The sequence below is a fragment of the Hemiscyllium ocellatum genome, chromosome 20 (assembly GCF_020745735.1).
Source record: "Hemiscyllium ocellatum isolate sHemOce1 chromosome 20, sHemOce1.pat.X.cur, whole genome shotgun sequence".
Classification (NCBI taxonomy): Eukaryota; Metazoa; Chordata; class Chondrichthyes; order Orectolobiformes; family Hemiscylliidae; genus Hemiscyllium; species Hemiscyllium ocellatum.
The window spans coordinates 52,072,863-52,097,474 of record NC_083420.1 but is presented as its reverse complement, the minus strand read 5'-3'; the positions used below and the strand labels follow the sequence as shown (position 1 = coordinate 52,097,474).

Here is a 24,612-nt window from a genome sequence, read left to right as displayed (position 1 = left end):
AAATACTATGCAGCTTTGGTACTACTCACAACAATTTGAGCAATGTATTGATTATTGAATATTTTAGTCAGAAGTCACACAACACCAGGTTATAATCCAACAAGTTTATTTCAAATCACAAGCTTTCAGAGCGCTGCTCTTTCGTCAGGTGGTGATTTAGACAATAGACAATAGACATTAGACAATAGGTGCAGGAATAGGCCATTCAGCCCTTCGAGCCTGCACCACCGTTCAATATGATCATGGCTGATCATTCCTAATCAGTATCCGCTTCCTGCCTTATCTCCATAACCCTTGATTCCACTATCTTTGAGAGCTCTATCCAACTCTTTCTTAAATGAATCCAGAGACTGGGCCTCCACTGCCCTCTGGGGCAGAGCATTCCACACAGCCACCACTCTCTCACTTTTCAAATAAACCTGTTGGATTGTAACCTGGTGTCATGTGACTTCTGACTTTGACCAGCCCAGTCTAACACTCCACATCATGATAATTTTACTGTACATAATTCACAGGAATCCAAGAATAATTTACTCTACTTTTGACCATTACAAATTTCATGCTTTAAAACAAAGGTACAAGATCTAAATATTCTGAGAAAAATTGCCAATGGCAGCAAGCTGGGTTACAGTACTAGAGCTGGTTGGGAACAGTTAAGTTCTTTTTCCAAATATGCTGTGGATTAATGAGTGGATCTGTGTGTAATATATTATAGTTTAGCGTCTTGTCAGGGTCTATCAGGATACAATTAGGAATTGCTTTGCGACAGACCTACTATTAAGGCACAAGGAGTAGTTAGTAAATTGTTAGGCTTCAACAACTTTACTGTTCCCAAGCAAATATTTTCAAATTTACAATGGAATGCCAAATCAGCACCATACTATCTCTTTTTTAATTATATTGAAATGGAAAAGGTGATAGTAAGAAACAACGGAGGAAGCTTCTGAGAAATGTGGGCGTGCTCAGTACATTTGAGACGGGGGGGTGGTGGTGGTCAGAGAATGGTGAAGCCCTAAACAGCACACTGCTGTAGTGTTGCTCTCCTACCTTCTCAAATTAAACAAAATGAGAGTGAGAGAGAAAGAGAGAGAGAGAGAGCAAGAGATTGTTACAAAGTTTAATTGAGGCTTAAAATCTGCGCAGCTTCTGCAGTGAGGTAGAAGTGTTGCAGTTGAGGTCAAAGTGCGGGCATTCGTGAGCATGGGTCTTTGCTGAGGAGGACAGGCAAAATTAGGGTACTGGCATTTGGAAAAGAATGGACTTATTATGGATAGTCAGCATGGCTTCGTCGGGGGAAGGAGTGTCTTGGCTCACAAATGTGATTGAGGTTTTTGAGCAAGTGACAAAGATGACTGATGAGGGTAGGGTGGTGGATGTTGTCTACATGGACTTTACTAAAGCGTTTGACCAGGTCCCTTATGGTAGGCTCTCCAGAAGATTAAGTCACATGGGATCCACAATGATTAGGACGTTGGATACAAAATTGGCTTGGTCATAGGATATATAGGACAGTTGTGGAGGCCATCATTTTTTTAAATGGAAGTTTGTGACCAGTGGTGTTTTACAAGGATAGGGCTGGGCCTTCTCTTGTCTGCAATCTTTATAAACAATTTGGATGATAATGTAGGTAGTTTGATTAGTAAGCTTGCCAACAACACAAACATTTGTTTAGTTGTGGACAGTGAGATAGAATATCAATAGATACAACAGGATACAGGTCAATTGAAAAGTTGGGTGGAGAAATGGGAGATGGAGTTCAGTCTGGAAATGTATGAGGTGATGCATCTTGGGAGGTCAATTTCAAAAGTAGTGATATACAGAGTGACCTTGGATACAGGGCCAAAGCTTACTGCAAGGGGCAACGCAAGTGGATAAGGTGGTAAAGAAGGCATTTGACGCGTTTGTCTTCATCTGTCAGTGCACTGAGCATCAAAGTTGGCAAGTCATATTGCAGCTGTTCAAGACTTTAGTTCAGCCACCTTAGAATTAATGTGTGCAGTTCGAGATGCCACACTATAGGAAGGACGTGAATGTTTTGGAGAGAATGCAAAAGAGGTTTTCCAGGAAGTTGCCAATATTGGAGTATAGTAACCATAAGGACAAATTTGGATTGTGGCAGATGGAGTTTAATTCAGATAAATGCGAGGTGATGCATTTTGGGAAAGCAAATCTTAGCAGGACTCATACACTTTATGGTAAGGTCCTAGGGTGTGTTGCTGAAGAAAGAGACCTTGGAGTGCAGGTTCATAGCTCCTTGAAAGTGGAGTTGCAGGTAGATAGGATAGTGAAGAAGGCGTTTGGTATGCTTTCCTTTATTGGTCAGAGTATTGAGTACAGGAGTTGGGAGGTCATGTTGCGGCTATACAGGACATTGGTTAGGCCACTGTTGGAATATTGCGTGCAGTTCTGGTCTCCTTCCTGTTGGAAAGATGTTGCATAACTTGAAAGGGTTCAGAAAAGATTTACAAGGATGTTGCCAGGGTTGGAGGATCTGAGCTACAGGGAGAGTCTGAACAGGCTGGGGCTGATTTTCCTGGAGCTTCGGAGGCTGAGGGGTGACCTTATAGAGGTTTACAAAATTATGAGGGGTATGGATAGAATAAATAGACAAAGTCATTTCACTGGGGTCGGTACAATTACAACATTTTAGAGGGATTTGGATGGGTATATGAATAGGAAGGGTTTGGAGGGATACGGGCTGGGTGCTGGCAGGTGGGACAAGATTGGGTTGGGATATCTAGTAGGCATGGAGGTTGGACCGAAGGGTCTGTTTCCATGCTGTACATCTCTATGACTCGAGTGTCGGAGGCTGAGGCATGACCTGATAGAGATATATAAAGTTACGAAAGGTGTGGATAGGGTGATAGTCTCAGCGTCTCAATGTCAAATACCGGGGGAATAGGTTTAAAGTGAGGGGGGAAAGTTTAAAAGAGATATATAAGGCAAGTTTTTTTTTATACAGAGGGTGGTAGATGCCTGGAACGCGCTGCCAGGGAAAGTGGTAGAAGCAGATATAACAGGAATGTTTAAGAGGCATTTAGACAGACACATGAACAGGTGATGAATGGGGAATATGGACCATATGCAGATAGATGAGATTAGTTTAAATGGCATCATGATAGGCACAGACATGGTGGGTTGAAGGGCCTGCTCCTTTACTGTATTGATCCATTTTCTGTATTACCTTTTGCAGTAACTGAACAACAGAATCAAACGGAACAACAGAACCAAACAGCTAATCCCATTCTAACAGGCACGGATTTTGTGCTCAAAGCTGACTGCACTTTGGTGCTGTATTAATAAAGTTCACTCAGAATTTGTAACAATTCTTGCAGGCACTAAAACTAAAAAACAAAATTTCTTGTGAAATAAATGGTGCTTGTTAGAGGCTGGGCTTAGTTTATATTTGGCCTGTTAAACGTCTCAGTTGACATTACCACAGCTTTCATAGGTGGAAAAGTTGTCTACTGCACAACATTGGTTACTTGCCCGTGGATGAATGTGAAATATTACAGATAATCTGAGATTTTATTTCAGGGTCCATCAAGCAATTCAAGAGCTTACTTGTTCAGGTTTCCACTGTTTATTGTTCACAAGAGGCAGACTAATATCTTTAGAAATCAGTTGAGGCAAAAATATTTTGGATGCAAGCTGATCAGGAACTCCCTGTATAGCTGTAGTGGGGTTATTTGAAGATAAAATAACCTAGATAGGAATCAAAGTATGAAAACATTTAGTAAAAATGAATCAAAACAAAAGATTTTTTTTAAAAAAAGGTTTGCTCCTGATCTTCCTGAAACTGAAGTATTGTTTTGGTCCATGTTGACCATAATGCTAAACAAAACTAATCCCACCTGCCTGTGTTCAGCTCATATCTTTCCAAATTTTTCCTCTAAATATTGTAACTGTTCCTGCATCCACCACTTCCTATGGATGTTCATTCCACACCCGAACCACCCTCCGTGTAAAGTGGTTGCTCCTCATCGGTTTTTTAAAATCTTTCTCCAATCACTTTAAAAACAGTCTTGAGGACTAGCCAGGCCAATTTCTGCCAAGGAAAACATCTGATGTACTGACAAAAACATTACAGCTGAAATTTCTCAATAGCAAGATGACTAATTAATGCATAAACAGAAGACCATGAACGTGTTTACATGAAATAAGTCTGCAGTTTTCCAATAAGTGTTGGCAGCATCTGTGCAGATTTGAAAAACACATGGGGCAAAAAATTGCAGTGTAGAATGTGATGCGTGGTTCCTTGAAATCCCATTAACTTTGCTAAAAATCTCTGAGGCCATCAGAAGGAACATCCTTGATTTAAATACTCCTCATGGGAATGTCCACCTTGGACTCTTAACTATACCATATTTTGGAACTACTGGGTAGAATTGTGACAGATTTATTGGTGGGGTGGAGGTTATTTTCACCCTAGGGATTGTACATGCCTTCACCATGTCTTATCTGTACTATTTCCTGGGCTCAAACAGTTCCTATTACTTGAAATGGTAAAGGCTGATAATCCATTGCCCAACCAAAATGTAAGAGACTTGCAAAATGGGTGTACCAGCTCCAGTCCTTTCTGCATCATTGGTGTTTTAATAGACAGGTTCAAGGAGTGCTGATGGAGTTACAGTGAAAAGGGTTCCAGTGAAATGGCTACAGAAGACAATGAATTTTTGCTTCAACATCTTCAAAGTACTGAAGTTAACTGATTGTGAAGACTTTACTCAGTCTTGTTGCCTATCAGCATAACTGTATATTCAGAAGCTGTTCTACATCCCGAAAAGTAAAGTGAAATAACCATTTTTATCCCACAAATTTATTGGGTGCTTACCTTTTGGACAACTAGTACTTGAACAGGTTCAGGAGCAAGCAATATATTTTCTACGAAGGTAGCATCTTTGACAGCAGTGACCATCTCACTGCTACTGACATTTCTTATTTCTTCAGTTGAAAGCCCAGCTACCAAGGTTCCCATTTTCAAGAGGTTGGTTGCGTTGTTAAACTATTGAGTAGAAGAAAAAGCATGATTAGACATGATAAATTCTGTTCTTTTGCCTGTTATTCTTTCAGTGGCCTTATTCTGATACCTACATAGAAAACACAACTACACTGGAGCATTTTTTTCCAAATCGTTGATCATGTATTGTGCCTTAATTTATTACATTAAGATGGGATTTGGGTCTAGGTATCTTCCAATTAATTTATTTAGGTAAAATTTGACCTCACAGCTATTGATTTCCATCCATTAACTTTAATGGACAGTGCATTATCATTTGTACTCTAGCAGATTTCTACAATGTGCTTCTAATACACGCTGCTATTCGCTTGAAACAAGTAGTCTGTCCTATTTTGTTCATCAATTCCTAAGAAAGGCTACCCTTTGGTTTAGTTACAATCTTACCTGAAATCTGACACGGGCCAACTTCGTTACCAATGCAAACACACTTCCCTTGGTCCAGCCATTGACCTCACTCAGGGAGTCCAGGGATAGTAAGATATCGTTGTCACTGATACTATTAATCTGTGTTGTTGACAATCCAACAGCTGATTGGCCTAGGTTACCAAGAGTCTCAGCGGAGAAGCTGTCAATTTTCTTCACAAGGGAAACTGCAAACTACAAGAAAATACAATCATCAATGTTTCCTGAAGGATTCATACATTAGGTTTACCTCACATAAGGATCAATGGTCGGCACAACATCGTGGGCTGAAAGGCTTGTTCTGTGCTGTACTGTTCTATGTTACATGTTCTATGCTTCTTCTTGAGGGTGTGACCTTACCAAATAATAACAACTTCCAGGTTTGGGAGATTTTACTAAAAGCGTGGAGTGAGGGAATGTTTTGAGAAGTTTTAAAACATCAATGAATGAGATATGGGGGTGGAAAGGGTCTGACGAGAAAGTTCCAAAAGTTCTATTGACAAACGAGGAGTTACATGATGGGATGCACAGGAGATCAGAATCAAAGGAAACCAAAAGAACCGCAGATGCTGTAAATCAGAAACAAAAACAGAAATTACCGGAAAAACTCAGCAGGTCTGGCAGCAATGACAGTCAATCTCTTCTGATATAGACTAGATCTATTCTTACTGAAGGGCTTTTGCCAGAAACGTCAATTCTCCTGCTCCTTGGATGCTGCCTGACCTGCTGTGCTTTTCCAGCACCACTCTAATCTAGACTCTGGTTTCCAGCATCTGCGGTCCTTGTTTTTACCTTGATGAAAAGATGTGTATACTGGTTCAGCTTGAGAATGAACTCAAAGGGGGAAGGCAACACAGTAAGTGTGATATATTGACATGGTCCGAAAACAAGAACTTTGGTCTTTTTGGTGTTTAATGGAAGTACAGTCCGGATCATAAATATTAGTGTCAGACATCCAACAGTGAAACAACAAAATGCAGTCAATAAAACAAAGCCCAAATGTTCTGCCCAATTTACACTGACAGAATTATGCAGAAAATATAATGGTGAATAATTGGCCAGTCCCCTGTTTCCCTTCCCATTTCTGAGACTGCTTGCTAGATAATGTAGAATGGTTTCGATAGCAAATACCCCATGTAACATACATTACAAATATGACACCCTTGTTACATACCTTATTACATTTGTGCCTTAGCAATGATTTGATTTGATTTATTATTGTCACATGTACCTAGGTACAGTGAAAATGTTTATTTTGCGTAAAGCACAGACAGATCATACTATACAAAGTTCATTAGAGTAACAGAAAAGCCTGCAGAGAAGGTGCACAAAGAGTGAGACCAACATTAAAAGTAAAATTAGAGAGGGCCACTCAGAGGTCCAATAACAGTGGGGAAGAAGCTGTTCTTGAATCTATTGGTGTGAGTATTTAAACTTTTCTATCTTCTGCCCAATGGAAGAAGTTGGAAGAGATTATAACTGGGGTGGGAGGGGTCTTTGATGATGTTGGCTGCCTCCCTGAGGCAGTGAGAAATGTAGATGGTGTCAATGGATGGAATGTTGGTTTGTGTGATGGACTAGGCTGTGTTCACAACTTCCTCTAGTTGATGCAATGAAGACTTTTTTGTACCAAGTGTCCAGAAATATTTTGGGCAGTGCATTAGCTATTGAAAATCAAGCAATTGTGTAGCTATAGGCACCAAAGTATATATTTTTTGAATTTAAGGTGGCTGCAGCCAAGCTTTATCCCACTGGTTGGGGCTGGGGAGCCCAGCAAAATTAAGAATACCACCTAGAAGCTCGGAAATTTGCTCATTGCAGAAGTCCTGCCATTCCCCAAACTTGCAAAAAATAGAATAGGTCTCTTTCTCCCAGGCTGAGAATTCCTACCTGCAGTTGTTCATCTGTTGGTGTTGTTCCATTTGTGCTGAGATTCTGACAGGCTCTGTTTGCTTTCTGAAGTATAATTTCAGCTTGCTGTGCTGTTAAAGATTGAACCGTTGTTGGAGTATCAACAATAAAGCAAACCAAGCTGTCAGGAACGCTATATGGAAATTGAGAAAATCAATAGCAATCAGAATTCATTGTGCAAATACATTTAGATGTGCAACACATCATAAAGTGCACTAAATTAACAATGCAAATATTGTTATGAGTAATAAATCTCTGGTATAAAAAGCAATCAAATGTACCCGGCAATTTCTGTACTGCTTTGTCTTAAAGATGATCAAAAACTACGCAGCAGAATTTGAACAGAAATAAAAATTTACAATAGCAATCTGGTATACTTACAACAGAGAGGCCGCATTAAGATTTTAACTAGAACAAAGACAGTTAAAAACAGATTGGGTGTAGTTAAAATAATGAAGAGCACTGACGATGTTTAATAGAATAAGCAATTTCAATGATTGTTGTTAGCTAGAGGGCTTGAATTGAAAATCACCATAAATAGAACAAAAGGTTAAAAAACATTTTTTTCAAACAGGGTGCTGCTAGAGCATGGAGTAGCTGACACAGGATTGGAAGGAAGATGCTGAAATTTCAAAATCTTAAACATTGAAAAGGGTGAGGTCAGTGGAAATTAAAGTAAGTGTATAGCAATGTCAAAGGGCAGATAATAGCTGGGTCAATCACAAGGCCTCCTGCTATTCTGGAAAGTTTTAAGATGTTTATGAACAATAGTTTTGATAAAACAGTTAGCAACTATAATGCGATGTACATTTGATTTAGATATTAAACTTAATCACTAACTTCAAATTTTACATTAAATATGCAGTAAAGTAAATAACAGTGATTTGGCTGCACTTTTGTAACTAAAGTTGCCAGAGTCCTACCAGTCCTACCTACCCTATGGCTGCTCTCTCACAAGGGAGAGACGACTGATGTTGATTGAACCTTGAGGGTCACCATACCTCAGGCGAGGGGAAAAGTTGAGGAGATTTCTTTTAAGTAAGCTCAGTTTATGCGTGAATTGAACCCAGATTGTTGGCATCACTCACCAGCCAGGCGAAAGTGAAGACTGCAGATGCTGGAGATCAGAGTCAATATTAGAGTGGTGCTAGAAAAGTACACCAGGTCAGGCAGCATCTGACAAAAGGGCTCTTGCCCAAAACATCAATTTTCCTGCTCCTCAAATGCTGCCTGACTTGCTGTGCTTTTCCAGCACCACTCTTATCATCACTCACCAGCCATCCGGTCAACTGAGCTAACTACACTGAACCACATTTCGATTCCAGAATCCTCCACCATCGACATACTGGGAGTTACCATTGAATGGAAATTTAATGCATATTGCTTGATTAAATACTCCCATTGCCCAGGTGAGAACACCACCAACAACAGTCAAGAAGCTCAATACCAATCAAGACAAAGCACCCTATACATATGGCGCAGCATCCATTATTTTAAACAGCGTGCATTGAAAAGTAGCACTGCAGTGAATCATCAAATTCATCCTTCAAAAGTACTTTCCAAACCAATAATCTTTACAGTCTAAAAGGTCAAGGACAGCAGACACATGGGAACACAATCATTGCAAGTTCACCCCCACGCCATATACCATCCTGACATGAATATATGTCGCTGTTCGCACACTCTCCATGTCAACATCCTGGAACTCTTTCCCTAATAGCATTGTGGGTGTAACTTTATCACATGGACTACAGTAGTTCAAGTGGCATCTCACTACATTCCTCTCAAGAGTAATTAGAGATGGGTAACAAAAACTGACATCGACCGTGATACTCATGTCCCAAAGATGAACAATGAAAAGGTAATAAATGCTTTCATGCCTCCCTCAACTTAGGAAAGAAAATAATAATTTGAGTATGCAGGTCAGTTTTAGTTCCAGTCATGAGATGTCAGGTGTTTAAATATTCTACAACTTTTAAGCAACATATACCTTGATGCATTAAAGACTGCATTTTCAAACAGTGCACTTGCGTAAAACCTCTGGACATCTTCAGGAAGCTCGATACTGTTCAAAAGAATTAGATTTTCCTGGTTGGCGGCAAATATCTGCAACTGTAGGAAGTAGGTATTGATAGGTGATAGGATTTTTGTAGTAAATATATTCAATGAATAACAATTAAGAGACACATTAACTTTGTTCACTTCTTTTGTTATGATAAATCAGATCCTCAAAGAGATTATCGACATGGCTTACTTTAAATTTAAAAATGCACTGATTTTTTGAAGTAGACTGCTACAGAGACAATCACTTCATCTGTAAATTAAGTGGTAGTCAAAAGAGAGAGAGAGAGAGAGAGAGAGAGAGAGAGAGAGAGAGAGAGAGAGAGAAGGAGAGAGCAAGAAAAACTATTAAGACGTAACACCTTAAAGATGTCAAAGAAACAACAGATTAGACTGTGACTTCTTGTGACTACAAAGATTAAAGGAGCTGACAAACCCTTACTCAACAATTCAAACCTTATGAATTATGTCCTAAATTTGCGACTCATTTTGTGCACTTGCTTTTCAAGTAGTAAACCCAGTTGCAACTCCACTGGAATGATCTAGTGGGACTGAATATTCTTGTGTACCAGACTGGGTTTGAGCCATGACAGTCATAGCCAAAGGACTGTGGTTACTCTTATGTCACAGGTGAAGACTCCAAGTGGTGCAAACTAGTTAAATAGGAAATAGGGCAACAAAGGACTTTTTATCTCATCCCAATTATTAGAACTCAATTACGGTCAAAAAGCATCAGCAGTACAGAGTCTCAATAAATCTCTAAAACTATGGCTCATGAAACTGACTGATGTGACAATGCTACTGGTAACCTTCACTGCAATGGCTGCATCAAACTATCTGGTATTTGCAAACAATTCAGAGACTGATCTGCATGTCTGTGTGCTTTTAAACTTTTATTTTTTCAGAATCCCCGGTTATTTGTATTAATAATTCTTTTCACATTTGAAATTAATAAACTCACTTTTTGTTCACTCAAGAAAGCCTAGATAAGTTGGCTCCTTTAAAACAGAAGGTCATTTTGGTCAGGCGAAAAGGTACCAATAAAAGGAAAGAGGCCGTTTTTAAATGAACCTTGTTGCAACCAATTGACGGGGTAGGTAAATGAAGGAGAGTCAGTTCATTTCCCCCTCTCACCTGAACACTTAAAGGTTTGGGGTATCCCGCCTGGAATTAGAGTGAATTTGGGAACCTTGTTTGTGATTGTAACACTTCGTAATGATAAGCAAGAAAGGAAAGTAACTCAAGCTACAAAAGTAACATAGTTATACATACTGTTGCACTGTCAGTGAGCTGAGCAAGGTCAGCTGTGCTTGTATATTTCAGAAATTGGCCAAAGTAATTGGCAAACCAAGCAGTCGAGTTCAGAGCTGGATCAGACACATTATAACACCTTGGTTTAGGACCTGGGTAAACAGAGAAAGGGTAATCAGCATGAAATAATTTTCTTAGTATTAAAGAATCTCCTGTGAAATGAAATGTCAATGAATTTTCCTCAAAATGTATTCATGATTCTATCTTAGTTAGGTTTGAAGTTTGCAGTTTGTGGTGTGTTTGGAGCTCCAAGTAGTGACATTTGTACACAGCTGTAGGAATAACTGTGACACAGAATGGGGAATAATCAAAGAAGATGTGATGTACTTTGCAAATTTAATATATTATCAAATTAAACTGCAAAATTACTGTATAGAACAAGAACTGAGCATCATCAGGAAATTCTTCTGCATTGTCCCTCCCATGTTTCTATTCATTTTTAAGGAAAGATTGAGCACAGAAAGGATCTTTTAGATGGTTCAGCACTAGGACATGTCGCAATGTTTAGCTCCTACTCAAGTCACATTGTTATAACAATTCATACAGCTGCTGCATTTGTAAAGAAGGTAACTGTGGAAAGGCATGTGTTAAAAAAAAGTCCACATGCACTATCATTGCAACTTTAAAAACTGATAACAGAGTAAAATAGAAGCCAAATACCTTTGCTTAGATAGGTTCTGATGCCATTGTACAGTTGCCGCTGAATGTTAGTTGTAAATTCAGAGATCCGTGCATTCAGAGTCTGGATTCTAAATAAAGTTTCAAAAAGATGAATATTACATTTTTTATTCATCAAACCTCTTCACCACGGAAGAGATACTGATTAAGTCGCCCAGTATGCAAGGCTAAACCAATAAGATTTATTTTGCACTGTCAGTCAAAGCCACAATTATCTCCCAGTTTGCCAGTAAAGCAGAGTATCATATCTGGTTACAGGATAGGAGCATAATTTTCCCAATATGTGAAATGATGGTGAGAAGATTGTGCACATCATACTCCTGAATTCAGTGAGGGGCAGACTCTGTCCAAAGTATAAAGTTGAAAGGTTATTGCAATTATCTTTTGGAAAGACTTTAATTCACATTTTTCCTCATCTTTTAAGCACACTTGGTTATTATTTTCCTTGCTGACTCCTTTAGCCAAGAGGCTGAGTTGAGATGATAGGCAGCTATATCCCAATATTGTCCACTTTGCTGAGGTCTGACCGCATTCAACCAAACAACAACAGGTCAGAGGATAACACTTTCATCTTTTCCGTCAGAGGGTTGAGGATTCAATTCCCGCTCCTTGGACTAGAGTACAAAATTTTACATGGATATTCCAGTACATTACAGAGTGAGCACTGTAGGGGAGTGCAAAATTAGATGGCACAGGTTTAAGGTGAGAAGGGAAAGATTTAAAAAGAAGCAACCTTATCAAGCAGAGGGTGGCCCGTGTATGGAATGAGCAGCCAGAGGAAGTGGTGAACATTGGTAGAATTATGACATTTAAAAGATATCTGAATGGGTACATGAATAAGAAGGGTTTAGATGGATATGGGCCACATCCTGGAAAATAGGACAAGATTAATTTAGGATAGCTAGTCTGTAAGAATGAGTTGAACAGAAGGGTCTGTTTCCATGCTGTACCACTCTATGACTCGATTAGGATCTGCCATTTATTGAATGTGATGTTAAACTAAAAAGCTTTTACTTTCTAAGGTGGACATAAAAAAGCCCCAAGGAATTATTGTGAAAAAGAGCGGAAGAGGGACCCAAAGTAGTCTGGACAATATTGAGTGCTCAATTAGTAATGCAGCTTGTGGGATATTGTTGTGGGTAAACTGGCTGCCACATTTCCTATTGTACAAAAATGACAGCACTTCAAAATTACTCAAGTGGTTGTAAACGTGAGCCTACATTTAAGTTTCCTTTGTATACACAGTATTTCTGATCATTCTGCCACTAACTTTATAACGAATTGATTTTTCTGTGTCTTTGCTGAGTGGGAACTTGCAGCAAGACCTCTGCATCTGTGCTCTATGACTGTGCACTGAACAGTGCTGCCTGCCTACACCAGTTCCCTCGGCTTCTCACTGAGTGGTGCTTGCAATCCACTTGGATACTATCCATAACACTGTTCATCTCACCATGACGGGAATTCTTGGATCTTCAAATTGCTATTCAATTTGAGCTCCAATGAACTCTGTTGTTATTTTATTTTATATTAAGAATAACAGCTACGTGGAAGAGGTACAACAATTTTTGGAACACTGCCCAAAATCAGATAAAAAGCAATATTTAGATACTTTTAAAAGCTATAATATTGTTGAATTAAACAGTGATGTGATGGAAAACAAAATCATTACCAATTAGTTAGTGCTTTAAATGTATAAAAGCAGTAGAACAATAACTTAAAATCCAATACTCAGAACGCACATGATCTGAGCTCCACGGCAACTTGCATTCGTCAGAATTAATTCAACCAAACTTTCATTCAGTCCCGGTATCAGCAACTGAAGCCTAGTCCCAAGCCAGGTCTGGAGTTCTGTTTCATTTGAACTGGAAATAATTGGCTCAGCACGACTCAGAACATCACTCAGTAAAGTTGACCTCACTTCAGGGATCAATGCTACATTGTTCTGGAAAAGTGAAGAAACAGCATAAACTGCACATAGTGCTATCAGATTTAACATCAAATGGTCAAATTCACATTAAAACACTCATCGCAAAGAAATTCTTAAATTATGAACCCAATTGTGACTAATAATGAAGCGGTTCTTCATTTAGCAAGTGCTGTTTTAACTTGTTTACATGAGCCTGATTGGACACCAGCTGAGACCAGTAAAGTGCTTTGTTCTTTTGGTCTGAGACAATGGACACTGAGTCAATATGCTTCAGCCTTATCCTCCAGGATAAGGAGTTTGGTGATTTGAAGTCTTTTATTTGGCTTCATATAATGAAGCATCAAACAAGACGTTATTTTGTGCTGACACTGTGGTTTTAAGAGGTGTGTTTTGTCCTGGTTTATTTTAGAGGGAGAGAGAGATTGCATGGGGGGCAGGTGATGAGCAGCCTATGAGGAAAAAAACAACTTGTGAAGCCTTGAATTTTTTTTAAAGCTGGAACAATAGAAGCGACCTGAATGGGTGTGATCAAGCTCCAACCGCAGAACCAGAGATTTTAGTTTTTAGCTCTCCGCAGCAGTTGCTGTTGGGGTCTTGAAGAAGCGGAAGCTATTTTTCTCTCTCTCGATTTCAGCCAAAAGCTGGGGAGATGGTGGGATCCTCTTCCTTGGCTGTTGGATTTCATGTAAGGCAAAATCTATTCTCTGAATGTGTCTTTTGGCAAGATTATGTTTATGGGATGTTACTATATTGGAATAGTTGATTAGTAATAGTTACTGTATCTATTATTCTGTTAGGTTTTCCATGGGGCTAGGTCATTCCAAGCTCTTCTTTCTTTTGTTGAATTTTAACTATAGTGTTTGAATAAATTGTGCTTTGCTTAACATCAAGTCCAACCAATTGTACTGCTGGACCACAGTACCTCACATTTACCTTTATAATAAGAAAATGTTAGAGTCTAGGCTACCTTCTTAACATATTTTGAGGGTGTCTGGTCTGGTCCAGACAGAGGACAGATTTCTGCCTATGATTCATTGAGGTGTTGTACTGTTTAAAATAATAGGGGTTTGATGATGTGTACAGCACTGTATTAGATGTATAATTGTGCAGCATGTTTGGCCAGTTGATAGGAACAGCAGCACAATGACAATGCCAGAGGACCAGGACTAGAGGCCAGAATCGATGCTCCAGAGATTTGGACTTTCCAAGGGGCACAGGACCTAGACACTGGAAGAAAATAAGCAGGTCTTGGGCTCACCTGCTGGCAATGGGACCTGTTCAACAATTTTACTACAGATGCCCTTCTAAATTAGGCCACCATCCAATGAAAGACAGCAGGCAGTCTCCTGATGCTCCTGGCTCAGTCACTGTGTCAAGTGTTGGAGGGAAAGCTAGAACGGCGAAGTCACAGGTGTTGCTTTCTCCACCCTGACTTCCCAAATTGCCTCACTCCTCTTTGCCACTGGGAGATCACCCCTGCTTCATCGGTGGCTCCTTCATCTGGCAAAAATCTGAAGCACATGTAAAGGGGGCTGTGATAATGCCTTTACATATGCAAATCACCCATCTGTAATCTGAGGGCAAGCGGCTTCTCTGCGGTTGGTCTCACCAACACTGCATTGTGCTGATGGTGGAGGTGTGTTGGGAAGTCATCCAGCCTGGTGCAATTTGATTTTACTTCATCCTCCTTCCCCAACTGCCTGCTGGGGTCAGTTCATGTCCTTGCCATGAGTTCAAACCCATACTTGTTTTAGAAAAAACAAGTATCAATAATAATGTTATTGAAATCACTAGAATGTGGTGAAAATCCATTTAGCTCACTCATTGTTCAGGGAAAGTGGTCTGACTCCAGATGTACAGCAATGAGGCTGCCTCTCAAAATTGCCTTATAAATCATTCATTTTCAGAAAGGAGTAAAACTATACGGATCACCTAACATTAACCTAGCCTTTTACAGTCTAACCTGCAATGTACTGCTCACTAACATCTGAGGACATCTACCTGGTCTGAAGACATCCAGGTTTGGGCAGATAAACATGGTAAATAACATTCATGGTACACAAATGTTCGGCTGCACCACTTCCAACAAGATTAATACAACAATCTTTCCATAATGTTACCATCATTAAGTCTCCCAACATTAAATATCTTTGGGTTGCCTCTGACCAGAAGCCCAATGGGGTCATCCATAGGAATACTGCAGCCATAGACCAGGTTAGACGTTGGTGGTTATGCTGCGAGGATTCAATTTCAAGTCCTCAGAATCCATGCACAAGTCACAAATGTGATGGAATACTTTCCAATGTCTGATGAGTGCAGCTCCAACAACACTTAAGGAGTTCAATGCCACCCAGGACAAAGCCACCTGCTTGACTGGCAAATGCCTCAGCATTACCTGTAACACTCACTCTGTTCAACACCAATACACTGAGGCCACAGTGGAATACAACATACATTGCGATAATTCTTCATGACAGCCTTTGACAGCCCCTTTGAAACTCATGATCTCCAATATTTAGAAGGCAAGGCAGCAGCTACCTGACAACACCATGACCTGCAAACCATACACTATCTTGACTGGGAACTCAATTGCTATTCCTTGACAATTGCTGAGTCAAAAGGCTTGGAACCCCCTTTCTAGCAGCATTGTGTGGACCTACATTATAGGGACTATAATCATTAAAGAAGGCATCTCATCTTCTCAAGGGCAATAGAAGATAGACAATAAATGTGATTAGTGATGCTCACATCTCAGTGAAAAAGCCTTAGAATTTTGGATTATATTTGGTTTGCATACTATAATAGACTCACAATCTGTTTATTATTATATTTTGTTTCTCAGAGTACCATTAGCTGTTAGTAATTTCCTACCTGCTTTGCCTCAAAGCTGAAAGTGTCCATGAATTGTGTAATGGTATCTACTGTAATGACACTCATGACCTTCATTACATCCTGTGAGTCCTTCAATGTTCCATTGCTGGCAGATAATTGGGCAAGCTGTCTTACAGTCAACAAATCCACCACGTCAAGCTGAAAGAAAAGGAAGAGAAAAGAAAGATTGATCAGAACTTGAGTACTGCTGATAAACGAAACAGTTTGTCAAAACTATTCATCTTGCATTCAACAATTCGCAAGAAATACCAGCGTGAAAGAAAAACAAGATTTGGAGATGCCGGTGTTGGGCTGGGGTGTACAAAGTTAAAAATCCCATAACACCAGGTTATAGTCCAATAGGTTTATTTGGAAGCACTAGCTTTCAGAGTGCTGTTCCTTCATCAGGATGCTCCACAACTACTTAATGAAGGAGCAGCGCTCTGAAAGTTGGTGCTTCCAAATAAACCTATTGGACTATAACCTGGTGTTGGGGGATTTTTAAAAAAGAAAAACAACCATTTTCATACTGTATGAGAAAAAGTGTGTTGATTATTTGGTAAATGTACTCTGATTGGTAGAGGCGTGACCATGGAGAATCCACCAATTAGATGATGACTGTTAAATGCCAAACCTTGATTAAATTTAAATGGGTTCTGATTGATACAAGTAAAGTCTGATCAGTGAAGTCACTGCCCTGAAAAATGAACAATAGAGTGACTGTTAGCCATTTTGTCATGTTGAAACAAGCTCAATGTACATAGATATTTTTTCTATCTGTGAGTATTACATGTAGCTTCTAACATGGTTTTAAATATGTTGGCAGCGTAATTCTGTGCATGCCCGAGACAATTTAGCAAGTGTTATCCAATAGCTGGCTCACCTCTTTTGTTAAACAGTGTGCTTCGAGTTTTGTAAGCACGGCATATCAATGATCTATCTAACTCAGTTTTAAAAGCACAGTGGCTCAGTGGTTAGCACTGCTGCCTCACAGTGCTAGGGACCCAGGTTTGATTCCACCCTTGGGCAACAGTCTGTGCAGAGTTTGCACAGTCTCTCTGTGCTTGCATTGGCTTCCTCTGGGTACTCTGATTTCATTCCAGGGTGTGCCTGGATGGAATGTTCTTCCTGGATGGAGTGTTGGTGTCAGAGTGATGGGCTGAATGGCCTGCTTCCATACTGTGGAGATTCTATGAAATTTATTTCAAGACTCTTATTCTTGTACCATTTTCTGAAGATTCATTACACTCAGACAAAAATTTTCTGTAATTGCCATTGAGGGCCATGATGGTGTCATGGTACAGTACTGGTAAGATGCTAGTCCCAAAGTCTGGCAGATCTTATCAAACAACATATTCCTTTAGCTGGCTGCAACAAGCAGAGTACTGAGCTTGGGATTTAAAACTGTTCTTTGTGAGAAGTGTATGATAGGCTCAAAATAAATTATTGGCTTCCTTTACATAGTCTCCTTTTCTTCTCAGTGACTTCAATGTGTGCAATGTAAAACAGGCTGCCTGAGGAAACTCTGACAGTGTGTGCGCTGCTACCGCACATTTTTATTTCTCAACTTCTCAATGTAGTGTCAGAAACCTGTGTTGTGACTTATACCTGTAAGCATGTTTCCGTTCTCGAGGAAGAACTTTTGCTTTTACAGGCTTACTCTTGCAAAGAGATTATCACTGTTCAGATGTTAAATTTAAAAAAATGCTGGAAGAACTCAGCAGGTTTGGGAGAAATTTTGGAGAGTCAATTTTCAAGTCAAACGTGACATTCTGAAGGAGCATATGAACAAATGAATCAAGTGCAAGTGAAGGTCACATTTCACCTGGAACCTGCACTGCTACTCAATAAAGTTCATGGCTGATCCAATTGCTCCATATTGCTGTCTACCACCTCGATAATAGTTCACCCCTTGCTTATCAAGAATCTTTGGACCTCTCTACTGCTGCCTTAGAGTTATTCAAAGACTCTGCTTGCACTACCTTCTGAGGGAGACAGTTCCAAAGATTTACTATAATCTGAGAAGAAGCAATTCTTATGTCTTTTTCTTAGGTAGACTTGTAATCTTAGTGTATGGTCACTGGAATAGTAATCTAGAGATTAGACTAATGGTCTGGGGTCATGGGCTTAAATGGCAGAAGGTGAAATTGAATCAAAGTCTGGAATTAAAAGCTAACCTTAAAAGCTAGGGCAGGCACAGTGGCTCTGTGAACCTAGCGCCAGGGACCTAGGTTCGATGCTACCTTTGGGCAACTGTCTGTGTGGAGTTTGCACATTGTCCATGTGTCTGTGTGGCTGCAGTTTCTTCCCACAATTCACACATAAGCTGGTTAGCTGGATTGGCCATGGAAATTGCACGTAGCCTTCAGAGGTGCACAGGCTAGGTTGGGTAGCCATGTGAAATACAGGTTTGCAGTAATAGGGCAAGGAGGTGGGTCTGGGTGGGTTGCTCTTTGGATGGTTGAAGTGGATGTGATGGGCTGAAGGGCCTGCTTCACGCTGTAGGGATTCTATGATCAGCCTTTCAGACAGTCATTTCTCTAATCTTATTCGCCTTGTACCAATTTGCTCATGGCTGGGTTGTTTTTTGTTTGATTGTTAACTCCTCATATTAGTTACTCAGAAACATGTTTTACTTGTCTTGATTGTGTTATATTGGACTTGAAATGGTAACATGTTTCTCTCTCTACAGATGCTGTTGGGTTTTTCAGTATATTCTGTTTCTTTTATTTCAGATCATCAGCTTTTACTTTATTATTCAGAACAAAGACATCTTTTTAGACCTTTACGAGTTATTTGAAATCGTTCTTAGTTTATTTCAGTATCCTTTGCCTTTTAAAGAAATACTTTCAGCCCTTGGATTTTTGGCCAACTCCTTTGGCTGGTGCTATTACAGATGGTTCCACATAGAGTGGTAGAGATGCACAGCACGGAAACAGACCCTTCGGTCCAACTTGTCCATGCCGGCCAGATATCCTAACCTAATCTAGACCCACTTGGTCCATATCCCTCCAAACCCTTCCTATTCTTATACCCATCCAGGTGCCTTTTAAATGTTGTCATTGTACCAGCCTCCACCACTTCTTCTAGCAGCTCATTCCATACACATACCACCCACTGTGTGAAAAAGGTGTCCCTTAGGTACTTTTAAATTTTTTTCCCCTCTCACCCTGAACCTCTGGTGCTGGACTCCTCCAATCCACAGAAAAGACCTTGGGTATTCACCCTATCCATTCCCCTCATGATTTTATAAACCTCAACAAGGTCACCCCTCAGCATCTGAAACTCCAGGTGCTAGAGGTAGAGTTTCCAAAATCTCTCCATTCTCATTAGTTATAATTTCCAAAGTGATGGACAACAGTGGCTTTTCAAGCCTAGTTTCTATCCTGTGTACCAGCCATGGCTCTGTTGTTAGAATGCCTTTATGAGAAGATTGGGGTTCAAGACCCATTCCAGGACTTGTGCACCACAATTTGAACTGGCCCTCCAAAGCAGTACTGAGGGGTTGCTGCATTGTTGAAAGTACTCTTGTGAATGAAATAGTAAATGGAACCCTCCTTTACCCTCCCATGGGACATAAGTGGCATATCTTGAAGAAGAGCAGATGAATTATCCCCAGTATCTTGGCCAATATTTAACACTCACTCAACTTTACAAAAACAGCTCTTCTGCTGGTTTTAGGAGTTTAACTTAATTTAACTTGCATGTTTCTTAAGCCCCTTCAGATGTACTGTATTCACAAAAGTTACTATATAGATGCTCCTATTTGTTTAATTTGTTGAATTAACAAGAAACTATGCTGGTATCTAAACTGGTGTGGGAGAATGCCAAAAGGCACTCTTGCAGTCGCTAGGTAAAAATCCCCGAGAAAGTTCTGGAATTCCTTTTTCCGATTTCCATGTTGAATTGCCACCCTTGCATTTGGTGAAAGAAAACATCGTTAATGGAAGAGAGGTCATTTCAACAAAAGGTTGATAACCCATTAGGACTCTTACAGTGATGGAAATAACAAACAAGTGGCATTATTGGAAAACTTTGCCTCGTAAACTATCAAGCCTATTGGTAAGAGGCCAGGCTTTAATAAGAGGCCAGACCTTTAATCCTGTAACTCTGAAGTTGGTCAGGTAGCTAACCTGCATTTTTAAAATCACAATTTCTTACTTAGCTTCCCAGTTTCTAGGGAAGAAAAAAAGATAACTTACTCCACTGAAATTTGAATTTAGCATGGTTAGATCCTTTATTTGAACAAGTTGACCAAATCTTCCCCAGTTCTTCATCAGCCAGTCTCTGGACCCATTAGTATTGGTGATACAACCTGCACCTTTAGTTAAAGGAAGAAGATATTTTCAGTGGACTGCCTTGAACTTTGTATATACAAAGACCATGTGACATTTTAAGCACTCAGCGCTTCAGTCAATTGTCGAAAGCAAGAAAGAGCTGTGTTTGAACATTCAGTTTAAGACTACTATCATAAATCCTTCAACAAAGTTGAGAGTCTGTTTCCAATCGCAGCTTGCAAAAAGTGTGATTGAGTAGATAACTATCATTTCATTGCGAGATTTTTGTCCATTAATTTGAGTCATCTATGAACAAAGCTACAATAGAAAGAAAATCTAGGTGATAAATAAAGGAACTTCTAGGCAATAAAATCTGAAGACTTGGAACAGTTCCAGAGATAGGTGTATCAAGACTGCTCATGCATATTGCTTTTTAAATATACATTCAAAAACACATTATGAGACCATTTCATTCAAGCCTCCACGGACCATTAATCGATTGTACATTATTCGTGTAATTAGTTACATTACTTTCTGAAGTTAAATCTAAATTATAATCGGGCAAGTCAGAAGGAGAAATTCTGAACAGTACAATCATGATACACACAGCTAAATACTTTTTTTATTACTGAGAAACCAGAGAAGTGTTGACTAAGGTTCAGAACCAAGAGGTGAAGTGAGATAAATTAAGGATGATTTGGAGATGCTGGTTTTGGACTGGGTGTACAAAGTTAAAACTCACACAACACCAGGTTATAATCTAACTGTTTTAACTGGAAACACTAGCTTTCAGAGCGCTGCTCCTTCATCAGGTGGTTTTGTTAGCCTATAACCTGGTGTTGGGTAATTTTTAACTTTATAAATTAAGGAGTTATGATCCGATGATGCCAAGCTTGAGAATTACATACCCGACAAAGTAGAAAAACAAGCAATCCTGGGAAAGAATGAATGGATGTAAGTGAGATGAATATTAGTCTTATCAGAGTGGGGATACAAGAAGGAAGAAGCTGTATGTTTCATACTGATGAACAACACTTCTGAGTGCACCGACTATATTTGGACAGACAAAATTAAATTGATGATAAAGCCACGGCAAAGAAAGATTATTTGTTGCTGGCTAAAGATGAGTGAGAAATCACCATTGAACTTTCTTAACTGTAGTTTATTAAATTTTTGTATGCAAGGGTGCTATATGAGGTCAGATCTGATAGTCCAGCCAAACATTTCCATAAATAAGAACAAACTGGAGCCAATAAAAGGGAGACACCAAGGAAATGTTCTCTGAAAAATAAGAAAAACTTATTTGTCATTAATTATATTTTACAAGATGCATATGACTTGCCAAATCTGTGAAATATACAATTTTACAACAATATTACAGAAGAATCAAATTGGTTGTAAATCCAGTTTTCTCCCATTTTGCAAGGGCCTTAACTTATTTACCTGTAGTGTTAAGGTAGATGAGGATCCACATATTTAGCACGGTATCTCTTGTTTCTTGTGGCATCGCGTTGAATTCATTATTGAGTCCTTTCATGCTAGTATGGAAAAAAGGCATTTATGGTTTCATTTAATAGGAGGTCAGATCTTTAGTTAGTATTCATCTGATTGACATGCTTAATAATCAGGTCTGATCTATACACCTCTGTTACTAATGTAAGCATTGTACTTTATTAATGTCTAAAGCTTACTTAATGCAATCTTCAGGTTAGTCTAAATAACTGACCAGTTTGCCCACTTGTGACCAACAAAAAGCTGCATGAAATTAAGAATCCTATGCCTGTTGCTAGGGCTCAAATACAAACTTCAGACTCAAAGATGTAGAGATGGTACCAAGCACTGTCAAATTTTGCTTTGAGTGGCCTAACTGGCAACCCTTAAAGCAGCAACATAATTTTGTTTAAAAGTAGAGGCAAATAAATATTTCCTTTATGGGGTTCTAGGAGGAGCGGAATAATCCACCATAAGATCTGACCTGCTGACTGACTTAGCATTGAAGTCAACTCATTTTGCATACTCCTCTATTGTTGAGCCACAGTTCCGTGCCCTTTGCCATCTACATTGCTCCAGTCGCACTTAAAAGAAGTCCAATGCTATCAAATTTGCACTTATCTGAGGCAGACTTCAACATCCCTTCCCAATGCAACCACGTTGTGAGAAAAAATACTTAAAATGATTTCTTTCCCATATTTCATCCATCTTTCGATCTGAAGTTAGTAATGTATGCCAGGTTGAGGTTCAATGGGAAACAATCCACTTGGGTTACAGTTTTCTGCCCATTTTTGTATATTATACAAGCATATTACACAGTGTATCAGATTAGATGAGTATTGCATTTCTCATTCACTCATAGTCAAACTTAGAACACAACCATGTCAACTGAAGTGCTGTTTCCACTATCTCAACATACATTCCAACAATATCTTATTGGCTTCCAAGAGCAAAGATAATTACACTGCGGAATGTTGTGAGCCCTGTTTACGAGTAACTACAATCAGCTGTTTAATACTGTGAGAAAGAGCAATACACTTACACAGCTTGGTAACCTTCACATGTTGTGTTCCTGATCAGAAGGCAGCTCAGCACCGACTTGGGAATACCAGCAAGAAAAGGCCTGAATCTCTCCTGGAACCATTTTGTCAAGAAATCTACATCAGTTAAGCTTCCATTGGTCTTCACAATCTCCCATAGGACGTTCATGAATGTGATCTTTGTCATCAATTGAATTGGTGATGGGTTGGGGGTCTGTAACAAACCATGATGTGTTTAAACTCAAAAAGTAAAGAGTAAAGGCAAATGAAATTTCTCTTCATTTCAGAATTAAAAGAAATACAAATTATATAATCACTCAGATTAATGCAATTATCAAAATAATTTCTTTGCACCTCTACCTGATAATTTGGCTACAAGTTACTGAAATGTTATTTTAATACAGAAAATGAACCACTAAGACAGCTAATACTTTCAGAATGAAAAGTCACAATGTGACTTGTTGTTTACTGAAATGACATTTAACAGACTACAATGGACAGTATGGAAATACAGACGATATATAGTACACGTGGTGACCTATTACTGATTTTCACTAAAGACTCCAGCATGCAGTCTGATGTAAGTGTGGGTGTTAAGGAAATTAAAATAAACTAATTATAAATGCTCAGAAAAGATAAAATTACTGTTTGGAAAGTGTGCTTACTGCTTACAGGGGTGCATCTATAAATATCTAGAATTGGAATTCCACAATTATAAAGTTAATTCAAACTCTGCCATCTAAATTTTCAGTTGTGCAATTATTAAACTTATGGAATAAAAATAGAAAACTGCTGTTGGGCCGTCAGATATGCTTCGAAGGACAAGGAATAGTATTCAGTGTCCAGGATATTCAAAACCATGACTTTGTAGTTAAAGTTCATGTGGGGTATTTTCAAAGCGGGATCAGGAATCCGATGCCTGGATGAATTATGTATCCTGGCCTGACGCCTCAAATTTTGCGATGCTGTTTTATAATGTAACTACTCTAATGGGCAGGAAGTAAGATCTCTGCAAACTGGGAACTACCTACTTGGCATCGGAAGCAAAGGCAGATAGCAGCCATTTTGGAACCTGCTGCTACCTGACCAGAGAGCGCCATTAGCTCCTCAAATGGGCAGCAACTTAAAGGCAGCTCCCATCTGCAACCCAAGCAATCCACCTATCTAACCCTTCAATCACTACCATGTGGCACAGTCTCCAGTGGTCTTACATCTCATTGAACCAGAATGGAAGCAAATCATCCTTAATCCCAAGGAACTGCTTATGAAGCATAAAGGGGTGAAATGGAGGGTGGCATGGGGAAACTGAGATATTATGCACATTGTAGTACAGGTACAAGCCTCAAAAATGTAGACATCATGAAAAGAAACAAAGTACCCTTTGTCTCAAAACGATGTTAACAACTCTGCAGTAATGTGCACCAGTCTCTTCAGCTTTGCCAAAATATCCATGTGGAAATGTTGCTTGCCACCTCCCTGATCCATAACAACTGGAAGGGAGCAGGTTTGGCAATCCACAGATGATTTTTTTGAATGGTGATCCTGTATATACCAGATCCTGACTTCCCTAGTGACTGAATGTTCAGCTATATAAGCTGATATGGTCCCTCACTGTTTTAGGTA

The 24,612-nt window shown here is 39.4% G+C and overlaps 1 protein-coding gene across 1 annotated transcript in view; it reads right to left on the bottom strand.

The window, feature by feature from the left end:
• LOC132825289 (uncharacterized) overlaps positions 1-24,612 on the bottom strand; it is a 292,786-nt gene that overhangs the window by 32,164 nt on the left and 236,010 nt on the right. The window contains exons 129-140 of the mRNA XM_060840393.1: positions 22,992-23,203; positions 21,902-21,996; positions 20,384-20,502; positions 16,182-16,340; positions 13,123-13,325; positions 11,366-11,454; positions 10,667-10,797; positions 9,324-9,445; positions 7,313-7,466; positions 5,405-5,617; positions 4,835-5,005; positions 3,565-3,705 (exon numbers count right to left, since the gene is read on the bottom strand). Coding sequence (XP_060696376.1) covers positions 3,565-3,705; positions 4,835-5,005; positions 5,405-5,617; positions 7,313-7,466; positions 9,324-9,445; positions 10,667-10,797; positions 11,366-11,454; positions 13,123-13,325; positions 16,182-16,340; positions 20,384-20,502; positions 21,902-21,996; positions 22,992-23,203 — 1,809 coding nt within the window. The remainder of the gene's footprint in view (positions 1-3,564; positions 3,706-4,834; positions 5,006-5,404; positions 5,618-7,312; positions 7,467-9,323; positions 9,446-10,666; positions 10,798-11,365; positions 11,455-13,122; positions 13,326-16,181; positions 16,341-20,383; positions 20,503-21,901; positions 21,997-22,991; positions 23,204-24,612) is intronic.